We start from the raw sequence: 15,480 nt of genomic DNA on the forward strand, positions 1-15,480 counted from the left end.
CAGTCGTTGCGGTGGCGTGGGTGTGGCGGGGGGGGTGCGGTGGCGGGGGTTTGGCGGCGGGGGTGCGGTGGCGGGGGTGCGGCGGCGGGGGTGCGGTGGCGGGGCCTCACCAGGTCCTCTGCCTGGAAGTGAGCGTTGTCCTGGGCCATGTCCTCGGGGGGCCTCTTGTGCACCAGGCTGCGGCAGACCAGCCAGACCGCCAGGCCCGTCAGGAACATGCCGATGTCCGGGAGGAACACGCGGATCCCGTTCATGGGGTCCGCCCCGATCACGCTTCAGGCCACAGACGAGGAAGGCACATGACACACAACATCTCTTACTCATGAACGCACTCAGTCGTTTAAACGGATCAACCATGAAGTGCTGCACACTTAAAGTCTGGATCTAACTCTTGATATTGTAAATTCATATATGCTATACGTGAACCTCCTAAGATGGCGCAATTTGATTGGTTCGCTATCTCGGGATATTGGGCAATATCCCAGGAATGAGATCTCAAACTTGGGATATTGTTTTCATCGTGTGACGGTCATCTCATCACGCTTATAAAAACAAATAAGCCGCTAATAAAAAATAATCATCCCGACCAAAAGTGTTATCTTGTTTATTTTTTGGAGGGTTCACGTGTAGTATATACTAAAACAATTGTTCACCAACGTGAATAGCAGGGAATAGCCCGCGAGACTGAAGGTCGGTGGGGCTATTCACGGAGCCTTCACGAATAATTGTTAAATATTGTAGGATATTTTCATAATTTTGTGCATTGGTTGGCTCTCAACAGGTGTCAACTCTCGCCCACGTTGTTTTGTTTATGGATCAAAGGTCATGCTAGTCACACTGATGCTCGTCGCCAGCTTTCAACCAACAGTGCAGGATACGTTTGATATGCATATAAATGAGTTAATAAGATGATTAGGTGTTCCAGTGAAATGACCACATAGGGCGATCGTCTATTTGCGTTTGAAAACCGCCCTACCTGGGAAAGTGGAAGGGCATGGGAAACCCTTGCTTCCAACTGCTTTCAATATGTGTTGAAGTACAACTTTAATATGATGTTCCACCCACTTTAATGAAATCAAGCCCTTTTAAAAACAAATAGCCAATAAAACCAAGTGAAATTCCACTGAAATAACCGGCGAGGAAAGCCTTCTTTCATCACAACAAGTTTATGGAATAGTTCAAACCGAATTAAGCCATTTAAAGAATTCTGCATTTTTCATAATCTTTATTGAGTATGTATTAACTGCAGATTGCCATGACCATCACCATCAAAATCATGCCATACTATACTTTTGACTCATATATATAAATATCATATAATATATACTGCAAAAAATAAACATAATCAATCTCGCTAAACCTGGCCTTATCATATAGGTATGTAAGTATTCTTGTCTAGTTAATAAATTACATTCATTACCTCCACTACCAGGAAGACCAATTGAGGCCGGTTACGTTTTCCTACATTTCAAGAACAGCATGTAAATGAACCTTATCCCCTGCAGCGCAAGTTCCTCTACACCTCTTTTAACATGTGGACCAACGCAGCCTTTTAAGAGGCAGGCTTTTAACAAACCAGGAGGAGCACAATTAGTTCATGTAAACCAAAAACCAGGACATAGTTGAAAGAGTCAGTGCAAAGCTCAAAGCCGTGTCACGTTTGCTACAGCGGACAACTCACCCATAAAGCATTTATTATTCAAACCTGACACGCAATCCAAATCCACCAGACACATGGACACTTTGCAAACAGCCCCTTTGTGCGGCTATGATAGGAATGAATGTAATGGTTTGAGGCTCTGTGGTTTAATTGTAATGAGCAAACAAAACGTTTGTATTTGCTATTGGATTCCTGTCAACACCGGCAATTACATACGAGCTGGTTGGGCTCCAACAGAAAGCTGAACAGCAGTGGGCAACAGTTGCCATGGTGGTTGTCGGAATAACAGGGTCCCACTGACCTCCGTCGCCCGAGGACGCAGAGGTTTTACGACGTGTCATGATTGGACGTGAGATTAAAAAAAGAGAAATGGCTACCAGACCATCACAGCCTTTTAAAAAAGAGTTCTTCTGTCCCTCGAGACAGGCTTCTATTTCCAGTTTTTTACGAGAGGGATCGCACTGCATCCTGTTTGTGACCCGAACGTGTTCCCCTGCCTCCTTCTTTTCTACAAAACTTTCAGGGCGCTGAATGCAATTAAACTGTTTAAAATAAACTGAACAAGCTGCCCGTGTTGCCGCGGCAGGGTGCAGGCACACAACCCAACAACAACAACAACAACAACAACAACAACAACAACAACAACAACAACAATTATTTGAATGCACTTGTGAGCGAGTCGGCTGACATACTGTCGTTGCAGCGGAGCGTCATCCCAGCTTGGCTCGGAGAGGATGTGGAGCCTGTTAAAGTTAACAAGTGGCCAGCCGAGGGCTCCTCACACACACAATGGGAACAAAGACACCCACACCAGAGGAGCGGCTGACTGCGCACACCCGATGGGGGCCTGCTTAATCTGGAGGAGACGCCGCCCGCTGCCAGAGGACCGGGGATATGCTGCTTTAGATCGGTTGTGGACGTAAACAAGCAGACGCTCTGGTAGGCTTTTGTCGGTGTGTGTATTTTATAGCGCATAGCAAATAGAGAAAGAAGCATTGAATGATTGTATTATCTTCAGGCCGTCTTGAATTGGCCTTTTCAGGACTTCTATTTGACCGAGATGGGATTCCACGGTATAGTCTGGCTGACCTCCACCGGTAAGCGTCTGGGCAGCACCCGTCTCCTCGGGGTGACGAAAGGGGTAATTCACAGTGAAGCGCGGCCCCACAACGCAAGAAATGTGGTAATCATCACAGTACACACACGAAAAGAACGTGTTCCAAAACCCCGGTCTACACGCAGGGCTTAATAAAAGACAAGCCTTCTGTGCAGCTGGTAATCCTCCCCAACGCCCTGTGTAGCCAGGGGCCGTTGTGGCCCCCCCACTGCGGGGACAACCAGAACCGTTCACTCCGAAGCCCCAAGCACGCAGAAGTGAAGTTCGGTTTATGTTTGTAGCATGACCCGAAAAATAAATAGAATCGTATTGTTTTGAAAGAGCGAATGCAGCAGAGGATGGGTTTTAGTGCTCTGGCTTCGTGTTTAGGACTTTAGGAGACGTGAAAATTATAACAGAATACTGCGTCTGCCCACCGAGACAGCAGTGTGCTTTGGGCTTTAAGAACACAATGGTGTTGACCGGCCTAAGGAGAAAAAAAAGGAAAGCTAATCTATAAAAGTTCCACTTGTATTACAAAAGGATTTTTGTCCCCATAACCAAAGGAATACATGACAGAAGGGTCAAATGAAAGAAAAAATTATAACAGTAAAGTTAAGTGAAATAAAGGCAAACCATGTCAACGATAAGCCTCAAACCCGACTCAGCGAAGCCCCAGGAGTTTCAATCTACTGCACAGTAGCCATGAGTTTCACACATTCTTCCCCATGACCTTTGGTGAACTCTTTTCCTGGTTAGTGTGTTGTGTCAATCTATTGCTCTATTCCCTTTCTCCTGACCATATAACTGACCCGAAACCTGTTAACAGCATTAGGCAAATTCTGTTCAGTTTACCCATCCACAACCAAGAATACAAGAATATCCCAGTTGCCCTCCCTGGGCACATTTGTGATGGCCCCTAATTGTCCTTAAACATTACAGCATGGTCTCTTCATCTGGCGCTGCTCATCTCCAGCTTTACAGATCACATCCTCCCAACCCCTTGTTGTTACTGGAGACCTTGAGGCGTTCTTCATTGAGCTTCAGTGACACAAGTTGCTATCCTGGCTATTGCCAGACCCAGCTCCAGACCAAGTTGGTCTGGGGGAGCTGCTGTCATTTTCTTCAGCTCAAGAGGAGTGATCATCGGGCCTAGTTCAACTGACTCTGTACGCGATTGGCTGCTTGCCGCCGGTTCCCTGTCGTCGTTGTGTTGAACCAGCCAATAGCGCGCCGGGGGGGGGGGGGGGTGCGAAGCCAGCTTGGTGATTGGCTCCCACAAAAACGTATCGGAAGCAGAAAGAAATGTATTGCTCTTCTCCAGACCCTTCTGCAGAGCGAGTTCAAATCGCCGGCAGAATGGACGGGGCTACCCAGTCTACCAAGTTGCATTTCTCACACCGGTTTTCAGAGAGATTAATCGCTCCTTGCAGTGAGGTCTCCGCAGCACTTAGGTAGGTTAAAGCCATTCGGGAAAGGTCATGTCTTGATCACAACACATCCAGGGTTGTGGGAAGCTAGTGAAAAGCTCCCTTCCTGGTGGTGGGGTTGGATGACTGCCGGTAAAGCACTGGACACCAGATGGTGTTTTCGGTCTTTTGGTTCTAGTGGTTTGGTTTAGGCTTGCAAAATCCGGGAATGTTCAAAGATGGAAACTTTCCCTGGGAATTAATTTAAGGGAATAAACGGGAATTTATGGAAATAAACTGGGAATTTTCCGAACGTAAGGTTGGCTCTTCATAGGGAACTTAAATATAGTTGGGAAAAGGATATTTTAGCATAATCTTGGCTAAAACCAACAGATGCCATTCAAGTACACTTGAATATCCATGCCATTCCTCAATCACATGCACATAGCAAACTGCTTACTGCATGGCTATTGAGACCCCACCTCCTACAGGCTCTGTGCATTCATCCATCACATGTATGGAAGATTTCTAGAAGACTGGACCACACTTTTGACTAATTGTATCATTTTGCATGGATATTTTCTTATGACAATTGTTTATATTTATGCTTGGATATGATACATTAGAATATATTACCCTATATTCCCAGTTAGTTCCCCTAAAGTCCATAAAATTGCCCAAAATTCCATATTTCCCATAAATTCCCATGGAAAGTTTCCAATATGTAATATTTTCAAAATTGCCCAGGTTAAATTCCCATGGAAATTTACCGGAAAAATGTCCACCCCTTTGCAACCCTAGTTCGGTAATTGGGGTGTGTTGGGCGTCTCTGGGTCTCTTCCATGCCCATGCCCATCCACTGCGTATCCCGTTTCACTCATGCACTTATTAACTTCACTCATACTCTTGATTTGATATCGGTCGCCCTTATTGCTACTTTTGTACTATTTTGTATTTTCAGGATCTTTATTTACCGCCGGCATCTCAAGCTTCACATGTTATTTACCCGGAGACCCGGTCTGCCACACGGGAAGTTTAGAGTGGAGGAAGTGTGAGAACGCAACCGTCCCCGACCACCAAGTATAGGCGAACTGCATCTGTCTGTGTACGCGCCGCTCAACACAAACATAAGTGCTACATAAGGTACATAAGTGGAGAGGGGGGGGGAAATTGTTTACCTCTCTGCATCCGCCACTTATAGCAGACTATTCGACAGGGGGCTCTTGAGTACTGGAAACGTGGCAGGGTTTGAACTGAACGTTCCCGCACTCAGTAGACCACATCTATTACCATCACAGGGTCCGGGTCAGCTGATGCCCGGCCCTAATCGGGTTTAGCGCTCATCAAGCGCGGCCACAGAGGGACAGGTGTGGCAGGAGCGATCTACAACAACTCCTCGGTTAAAGAGCGAAAAGAGAACTGAACATGAAAGCACAATGTGTTTGAGTGTGAGGATTTATGAGTGGAAGGGCCGTCGGTGAAGATTATGTTACCTACTAAGCCAGTTACAAAACACTGTAGTATTAGTAGTGTTTTTTCCACCTGAAACAAGAACCACAGGATGGATCTCTGACATGTTGACTCCTGCATTACCTATAACCTAATAGAGTGTAGTCATGAGCTGTAGTCGTAATACAAGTTTAACCAGGTTATGTATTTTACATTCTTCAAATGTTACTATTGGTGGATATGTATAAACAATATGACAACTAATTGACTGTTACGCAAGATATTGCATCGATGAGACTATTTACTATGCAACCCCACAAGCTACTACACTGAGCGTTCACATTCAATCCATGCTCCTCTTTTACCTTCTCACATGTGCATTAATAAACCCACATCAACTGCTGCCTTGCATGGCGAGAGCAGAATTTGGGGTTAGTTGCCTTGCTCGAGGACACACTGACGTTTGCCAGGGAGAGCTGAATATTCGAGCCAGCAACCATGACAGACGACATGAAGTACATTGCGAGCTGCTGCCATGGCAGTAGCTTGAGAAGTAGAGCTACCATGATAGAGCTTGACAAACTATGTCTAAAGGAAGCCATTCATTCATCAACACACTGTCACAGTCACACCATCGAAAGTAATTACTTGCAGACACTGAAACCTTAAAGACAAAGCCGTCACTTTGTTTTCATATTAATGTAGGCTCTCATAAAACAGTCAAAAAGCAACAATGCTTTTTTACTGTTCAAAACCATTGGGTCTGTCCGCTGAATGGCTAGAAGGGGGTTTGATAAAAGCAAACAGACTGCAGAAAGAGACTGCAAACCTATTGTTGGATGCTTTATGAATCAATTATTAAAGAAAGCACTGGATCCTGCAGACTACACAAAAGGTAAATCCCTAAATTACTATTGACAGATTCCTATCCCAGGTTGAAGGAATAATGGTATTTTTCGTTTGTAGAGGTCAGGGGGTTGGAGAGCGGAAAATTGATTTTGTTGGAGCAGCGATTGACTACATCGTAGCAACATCATGGGGAATTTCATAAGCCGGTGTGATCTAAGATGTGAACGGTGACCACTGACCAAACATGGGCTTACCTCTCAAAGCCAATCTGCCTTATGGACTTCTCCCACATGGAACCTGCGGAGAAAAAGAGGAGATATTTACTGACATATTCATAACAAAACCAAAAATATGTAGAAATAAAGTAAATATACATTACACCACGTGTGTGTGTGTGTGTGTGTGTGTGTGTGTGTGTGTGTGTGTGTGTGTGTGTGTGTGTGTGTGTGTGTGTGTGTGTGTGTGTGTGTGTGTGGTGTTGTGGGGGGGGGGGGGGGGGGTTCACGCCATTGATGGTCATACCCCTTAAGACATTAAACATGAAAAAAAAGTAATTTTATTGTATAAGATCTTCTAATTTGACATTATACAAGTTGCATGTTACATATATATTGTATTTGGCCGGTAGGCTTATGATAAGGACAGTAACATGTTTTGTAACCAACAGTAACAATGCAAAAAATAAACAGCAGTAAATCAAACAATTTTTAATTTAGGAGGCAGCACACATTCAATATCTGATTGAGGTTGGTACGTTCCTTTTGACGGCCAAAAACAACTGGAAGGTTCACCCCACTAGATAAAACAGGCATGACAGCAGCAGGGGGCGTGGGATCATAAATCACTCAGACATAAATTACCCTGGTAACCGTGACGAGGACCTGGAGCAGCGGTGAAAATAATTCTCTCTCCGGTTCTTCATCCGGTTCAAGCCCGAATCCTTTAAGTTTGGCATGAATAGGTTGACAGGACTTTAGTCATATTAGGGTTATGTTGTGAAAGGGTTATTGTGGTTAACATCGATGTGAGGTTCAAGGCCCTACTACTAGCGTGCCTGCATGATATCGCTGCAACGGAGCCTCTGCCTTCTCTTTAACTAGACACAATACTTCCCCACCAACTGAAAAGCCGCAAACATTGTGCAGGAATTCCTTAAATGTTTTCATGAGGGGTAGGTCTACATGTAAAAAAAAAAAAGTAAATAAAAAGGTCAAAGAAACACTTCAGGTACTGTTTGGCACTGGCTACACACAGCGCAGAATAGTTTAAGTGTTCCTGAACGTCACTGCGGTCAAAGGAGATACTTCCAGGTATTCAATGACCACGTGGAGGGATGAGGGCCGGGGCGTTTTTTGCCTTTGTTCCAACGCCAGGGAAGAGGGAGCATCCCGCTTTAGAGCTTTGACTAACTGACGGATCGATGAGTTTGTTTTTTGTGGGGTTAATTAGCACCACAAGGTGTTGGATTCCTACAGCGCTGGAGGTAGTGCTCCAGAGTGTGTGTGTGTGTGTGTGTGTGTGTGTGTGTGTGTGTGTGTGTGTGTGTGTGTGTGTGTGTGTGTGCGTGTGCATGTGTGCGTGTGTGTGCGCGCGCTGAAGAGAGCTGGGGAGGTGGGCCACTGCCTGGGGAGCAATCTCACTGAACCAAACAAACACCCCAAAGGAACCTGTTGTTGCTTTAACAGTGAATGGGATGGACGTTTTCCTTCTTAATTAAAAAACAAAGTCAAACTAATTAAAGGTTTTATAGTCAAAAAGTATTTTTTGTTTTAAGAAATAACTGATTGTTTCCAAAGACAGTTTGATAACCTTCCGCCGTGGACAAACACCTGGATGGATGATAAGCTCTGGTTTATTTTAGGCTCTCTTTTGAAGCAGCATGTTTCGAGAACACCTTGAGGATGTTCCCATTTTTGACATGATACATTTTCTGGCACTGAATGAGTCACGCTTCCAGTCATCTCGTTGGAAACAGGAAGCAGCCTCTGCACTCCTACAAAGCCAAGTGAAAAGATTTAATGGAGGCTCAGCAAAAACATTTGCGTTCAAGTGTTAATCATCCGCGCAAACAGAGGTAACAAGAGGCTGCCAATGGGAGTTTATCCAACCGTGAGAGTGCTAGTGAAGCTTCCTTTACGGCTTTGGAAGCAAGACGTCTCCTTTCTGCTTGATAGAACGCGGATCAATCAAGGCTGTGTTATTTCGGGACAATTTTTATCTCGTTGTGTCGATAAAGGGTAGATCGGGTGGCAGGATCTGACCTCAAGATTCTGAATGCTGAAAATGCTGAAAATATTATTAGCCAGCCGAGGTCCTGCTCAGTGTCCGTGCTAGCTAGAGAGCCGTGATGGCAGTCTTATGTTGCACCCTGTGTTATTATGGACACTGACTTCACATCACATCTTTCTGATTCACCATGCAGTTTGAGTTTTGCCCTATTCCAACTCCAATTTCGTTTTCTACATTCGACATTTTCCTATTTCTTTTCTGTGCCATACACATCGGTGCCACCGTTGAGCAGAGTATCTTTACCATGGTACAGTAAAGACAGGTTTTCCTAACGAAGCCGTTTCTTTTTTGGAGCGCCGTAAGGATCAACCAGGCTCTGTTTTAGTTCCCTGTGACAGAAGGTCCCTTCCCCAGATGGGCCCTGCGTCGTAATGTTCTGCTGTGTGCTGGTGCCATCATTCCAAATGAATGAAATCATTGTCTTTTACTTAAGTTTGTAACTAACGGTCAGATCATTGCGATCAAAGAGATTGATTCTGTGATACTAAAATGTTATCTTTTTTGTATTTCGATTTGTAATAAAAAGCCTGTAATAAGAATTAAGGACTTTTTGCCATCCTCCAACATCCAGATGAAATCCATAAAAGCTTCAAGAACAATTGACAATTTTTACTAGATAAATGCGTTGATTCGGAGCTCAGAATGCTTTACGGCCCATAATAATCAGACATACAGCATTATTAGGGTTGAGGTGCAAAAAGTAACTACATCAGATGGACACAAAGGTCCAGCAATGTACTGTCTAACGTGGTCGGTCACAAATAACAATACATAAAAGTTTAACACAAAAGCAAACAACCGAGTCCAAACTGCATTTATTTAGGAAAGGAAGACCTTTCCTAAGACGGACCTCATCACAGGAGTGGAAAAAATCTCACATGAAGGTACCCCTCCCTTCATGGCAAGGAAGGGGTCCACTCCCTGTCCGTAAACACACGTCATCCCTCACCCAACTCAGTGGTGAGCTCTAGCTTCCTCAGCTCAATGTCTGATTTAGACACATCTGCGCCCACCGCTGGCGGCCTGATGGACAGAGTCTTGTCATCACGTCATCCCAGTCAAAGTATTAGTGCTAGGTCCGCGGGGGGAAACACACACAGAGGTATTTCAAGAATGCCGGAGTCCAAATATCTGCCGTTGCACTTCACTTTAGACTGAGCGAACTCCACCCAAACTCTGCCAAAAGGTGCAAGAGCTGTGTGGGTGACATAACAGCCCTGGATTACTGTTAGTGATGCACGGTGCAGTCAGCATTTAGAGGCTGATGAGACATTGTTCAATAGAAAAGCAGCAGCCCTGACAAAATAGGCAGGGCAAGGTTCAATTCTTTAGAACTCATGGTCACTCACTCGTTAGAACTGTACTTAAATATCAAATCTAATGTGCTTATAATAAAAAAAATATTTGTGTTTCCTCCGCCACTGAATAAATAAATTCTAAAAGGGATAAAGAACAACAATAATAAAAAAATAAAAAATAAATAGTGTTGACTTAATTCATCCACTTGCCACAGTATTGTTTGACTTTCAATTATCTAAAACCAATGAGGTGTGTTTTGCCAGAGCTACAAAAATAATTTGAAGCTGCTGCCATATTTTCTGCCTGCCAGGCACAAAAAGATGTGGATGAGAGTCCCCAGACTTTATGGGAACCTCATAAATACTTCAATACTGCCCTTTGTACCCCCGGCACCTCCAGAGAGGAACCGCCCGACTGGCCTCTTGTTCCACTGGAGAGGCTGCAGGTCGCAGAAGACAGAGACAGAGCCTGACCAGCTGGTGCTACTGCTGCTATCACTGCTACTCCGCCCTTCATCCCTGGGAGCCGGGCTGATCTGTCAGCCATGGGTCACATTTGAGGCACTGTTCTGTCGGTTCAGTGTGAGTGAAGCGAAAGTAAAGGCACCGTTATAATAAGGAACCTCTGCACTATCTACCTTTAAGAACTGAAGTATGTCACAATTAAATATTTTACTCACTTGGCCACTTTATATCAGCCCTTTATATCTGTGCCAGTGTGGCCCATTGTTTTTTGTTAAAAATAAATCAATCAATTATGGGCCCTTTGTTATGCGCGGGCCCCACGGTACTTGCCCCTGCTTCTGCCCCCCCCCCACCCTGTGTCCCTGTGCATGACTTACACAGAGTATGGCTCACCTTCTCACACTCACACGGTTTGAAAATGTATCTCAAAGTTCCTTCTACTTTGATTCATGGGTTGCATGGAGTCAACAGGGCTCGCCAAACACTAGGCCTAAAACCTATTATTAGACAATCACAGGAAGGGCTATTTCATAGACTTCAGCGTGACGGCTGACAAGCAGCATGGGCCGACGGCATGAGAGGTTCAAATAAAAAGTGAAACCCGCCCATCTGGCGGTCGCCGAAGAAGAAAACAAAGCGAGAGGGGGACGTGTGTTTGGAGATGTAATCTGACCCAGGTCTGCTGAGCTCATCTGGTGACCAGTCTCGGACCCGCAGCTGGCTCGGAGATGCTCTGCTGTTGTTCTCCTGTTGTTGTTGTTGTTGTTGTTGTTTGATGGCTGGAGAAGGGTTTGGCCTCCCCTATAAAGAACAGCTTGACTTGGTTTACTGCACTAATGGCGTCCTTGGCTCAGAGGAAAAGCAGAGGAAAGGATGTGTAGGGGGGATAAGAGCAGTGGTGTGGAGGAGGGCTGTGTGTTTACCCACGCCTGCCAAAAGGGAAAGGGTGTCAAGGGGCCAAGACAACAGATAAGGGGAACTGGAGCTAAAGACGGCATATCCAGACCAAAATGAAGGAAGGTGCAACCACAGGTATAAATAGCTCCAAACAGAACAAGAGCCGCCGGATGCTCTGGACGATCAAGATTGTTTATCAACACTTTTCTATATATATGGCATTGGTCGGTGGTACAATATAGAAGCCGATATAAAATAGGCCAAAAAACACGAGTGCTGTACTTTTCTACTTTTACTCAACAAGTCCCTTCCATGTTTTAAATCCCCACCATTTGCCTGGTTTAAGATGACAGAATGGATGGGCTGCAGCGTAACTCCACGCCAGTAAAATTGTTGTAGTGTGTTTTACAGGTTAGAGGTTACGAGATGATGGACTAGAGAGTCGATCTCTCTGAGATAAAACTTGACGGCCGTGAATCACCAGGAAGGAAGTAGGTCTCGCTGCAGTTACACAATGTGCAGATCTAAAACAAAGCCTTGAAATAAAGCGTTTTGAGCAAGGTTTTCATTGCCGGTAAAGACAATAATCTCCATGCTAGAGGAGGTTTAGACAGTTTGCCAACCCATTGAAAACACCTCGAGGGGAAGCTCATGCTCTCCCACCCACAACAACCAGCAACAAGAAACACATGTTCCCCGTTCGCTAGCCGGCAATACGATAAATAGCGCGTTGATCGTCAGGCTGAGTTTGAGCAAGATGAAGTTAAGGAAAAGATCGGAGCATCACTAGCTCAGCGCTGGGTAGAAAGCTTTGCGTTGGGCTGTTGGTCCTGCAGTGCCGTGACATCACTTTAATAAGGTCACAGATCAAGTCCACGGACGTGTGAGATGGATGGGACACATTGGGTCTCGAACGTGTTGGGGGGTGTGTGTGTGTGTGTGTGTGTGTGTGTGTGTGCGTGTGGATGTGTGTGCGTGATAGGACCATCCGTCTCCTGCCGTCTGGACTACACTCAAACCGTTACCGTGACGTACTGCAGGTGGAACAAAGAGGAGGGGTAGAGGAGACCCAGAGCCAGCCCCCGAGCAGAACCGGACCCCCCCGCTGGGAGCGCCCGCTGCTTCATTTCCCCCAGAACCCTGAATCCAGAAGCCCATCCAGGAGCCTTCGGTATAGGACCACCCGCGCTCCAACACCTACGTCTGTCCCTCTGGGAGATCCTTGAGGATGGGAGGTGTGTTTCTACGTTGCTTGGCTGCTGCTGCTGTTGTTTGTACACCAAGCCTGCTGTTTGGCAGGTGGTAACACTATGGATTGGTTAGAGACCCAGAGCAACCTAAACCCGCTGGTGAAGTAAAACTCGGCCACAAGGCAGTTAAAGTTTATGATGCTTTTAGGACTTTTTAAGACAGCAAAATAAAAAAACAATGTGGGGTACGGATAACATGATTAGAGATGTTAAGGATTGTTTTAGGAAGGGGCAGGCGAGTGAAGCAGCGTTGCATGTCTTCAGGTAATTATGATGCCTAAAGTTGGCTTCGTAAATTATAAAAGCAATCTTTATTAAATAAGGCAGGAATTAAGTGCTGTGCGCTTCACCGTGTGCCGTTTCAGATGTCACACAGACTTGGCTGTCGGGTCAAAAGCTCTGATCTCAAACTATTACAGTCTGTAAAAGTTTGGATCTCACTGGTATTATCCTGTTGCTGTCACCATGGATATTAGATCTATTTTAGAGTCAAAATCCAAAAGCCAAGCACGGCATCTCTTCCTTGATGAGTCTGGGGAATCCACTTTCACCGACCAATCAAGTACAAACAGCGTCGATGTGTCAATGACATAGATACGTAGGGAGGGGGCGAAGGTGCAGAGAGGGAGGTTGTGTTGTTTTTTGGGGTTGTTCAGTTTCAAAATCGTGTGCTTTTCTGCTCTTGTCAACTCTCGTGTTAACTCTCGAATCCCACCTACAGCGTTGTTAAGCCAGTCCAGATCTCACTGACCATGAGCTAGCCTACTGTTGACGGGACGAGAGAGGGTTAGACACTCACAGTTGAAGTCGGCGTTGATGGAGTGGGTGGCCAGCAGGCTGTTGACTGTGATCTGGTAGATGATGTGGAACAGCACGAAGGACATGCTGGTGAAACACAGCGACATGAGCAGCCTCCCTGTGTGGCCTAGGGATGGAGGGGGGGATACACAACGTCATCTTCATTATCATCATAATCATCATCATCATCATCATCATCATCATCAACAACAATAAAAAAACTTATCCAATTGGACAATTGAAGAGACATTTAAAGAACACACTACATTGATGAACTTCTGGTTCCCTCAAATGGCTTTCTAACGAGGGGTTTATAATAATGCAATATGCACAACTTGGGAAGGCTCTATCAAAAACGTGTCCAAGTAGGAGTGAACATCATAATTAACATTCTCATGGACGACATCCAACATCCACATTTTCCCCCAAATCTTAGATAAAATATCCCCTTATAATTGATGTGAATTGAAATACATATATTAAGTTGGAATAAGGACACTATCACAAGGAAATGTTATTATAATAAGGGTTGTGTATTTGTAGAGGAAAAAAGGCAGGCAGTCCACATAGAAGCAAGCAAGGAAGGTATTGTATTCATTTCCAGAGGTACATTTTCTTTGTGTGTTATTCATAACCAGCATAATAACTCTTAAATGTAGGACTACTACTTGTGTGAAAGGCGTTGAACAATCTGCATTTTCAATTCCAAACCATCATCTCATATCGTAAGAATAAGTGACTAACTCCTCCGATACCATCAACATTGAAGGCAAAAAAAACACTTAACTTGGCATTAAAACACCCACTTTCAGCCATGAGAATAAACCCATGGATTTGGTTTTTCATATCCGGCTTCTCTCTTTAAGAACGATTAATGTCCACTGATGCTTTATGAACTTAACTGCCGTTGACCACAGAATAAATAGGCCTAATAGTTGTTAAAGTCAGTGGTGTGCAGAGCCGATGCACTGGGTCAATGGTCCGAAGGAACCACCTCCCTGTTTCAGATGCTGTAGCAGCAGCCCTTATGAACACGCCCGGGTCAGTAGGCCTCGGTAGTACAGACACCCGGGTCCAGACAGACGACCGTCGACCTGGTAGTACGATAAAACGCTGTTCAACTATTTAAATACACCTATCATGAGCGGTCTGTATCAGCGGCGTTTGCATCAATGGCATCAACACTTTGTCTTAGCTACTTTTATTTATTATTTTATTTTCACATTGGTAGCAACGCAGTGTCTAGTTTTAATGTGATGTCTTGTGTGTATGTCCAGTCAGACTTTATGTCTCCCTTGTTCAGCGTGGTATTGTACTGTCCTGTCTGAGCCAAATCAACTCAATGAATTCCAGACGATTTGCGTAGTTTGGCCATAATAAAGACTTGACTCGACTTGAATGGGACAACGGTGACAAGTTCAAATCAAATTAAACAAACCAGAAGGAACTGGTGCTGTTGGGCAGCTTCTGAACACCTTGACCTTTATTGGGAACCTAGAGGTACGATTATGGGATGCTGTGTTGACGTTGTGATGCTGTGTTGCTGTGGTGATAATCCTCCATGGTAGCCATGGACCACCTGCATAGTGCTCTCATGGACATGTTGAACCCTGAGGGATGCTGTATGGCGTACCATCCCCCCCCCCCCATCCTCCACTGTTCTGGTTGAGAGACGGTCCTCTCCTATCTAGTGCTTATTGGTAATCGGCTTGCCGTGTACACCCGTGTGTTTTCCTCTCTAATGGCTGCGTTAGTGATTCTTCACAGGAGCATCATCCCAGAGAGTTCTGCATTCACTTAGGAGTATTTAACACATTCCTGTGCGGGAACGCTCACTGAATGCGGTGTGTAACCACGGATATGTCAGGCCCACCCGCACACACACACCGCCGGGGGGGGGGCTTCCATCCGGGATTCCAGGATTGGAAAACAAACGCTCTTACCTAACGCATTCAGGAACGGCAGGTGAGGGATTATTATGGCGCTCCACAGGAGTTTGATTTACACCAGTCGATGTAGT

At 45.2% G+C, this 15,480-nt stretch overlaps 1 protein-coding gene across 11 annotated transcripts in view; it reads right to left on the bottom strand.

The window, feature by feature from the left end:
- Positions 1-15,480, bottom strand: part of piezo2b (piezo-type mechanosensitive ion channel component 2b) — an 82,232-nt gene that overhangs the window by 55,503 nt on the left and 11,249 nt on the right. For all 11 annotated transcript variants that reach the window (XM_030363371.1, XM_030363372.1, XM_030363373.1 and 8 more), the window contains exons 3-5: positions 13,462-13,587; positions 6,718-6,760; positions 111-273 (exon numbers count right to left, since the gene is read on the bottom strand). In XM_030363371.1, coding sequence (XP_030219231.1) covers positions 111-273; positions 6,718-6,760; positions 13,462-13,587 — 332 coding nt within the window. The remainder of the gene's footprint in view (positions 1-110; positions 274-6,717; positions 6,761-13,461; positions 13,588-15,480) is intronic.

Source organism: Gadus morhua, chromosome 8 (assembly GCF_902167405.1).
Source record: "Gadus morhua chromosome 8, gadMor3.0, whole genome shotgun sequence".
NCBI classification, from domain to species: domain Eukaryota; kingdom Metazoa; phylum Chordata; class Actinopteri; order Gadiformes; family Gadidae; genus Gadus; species Gadus morhua.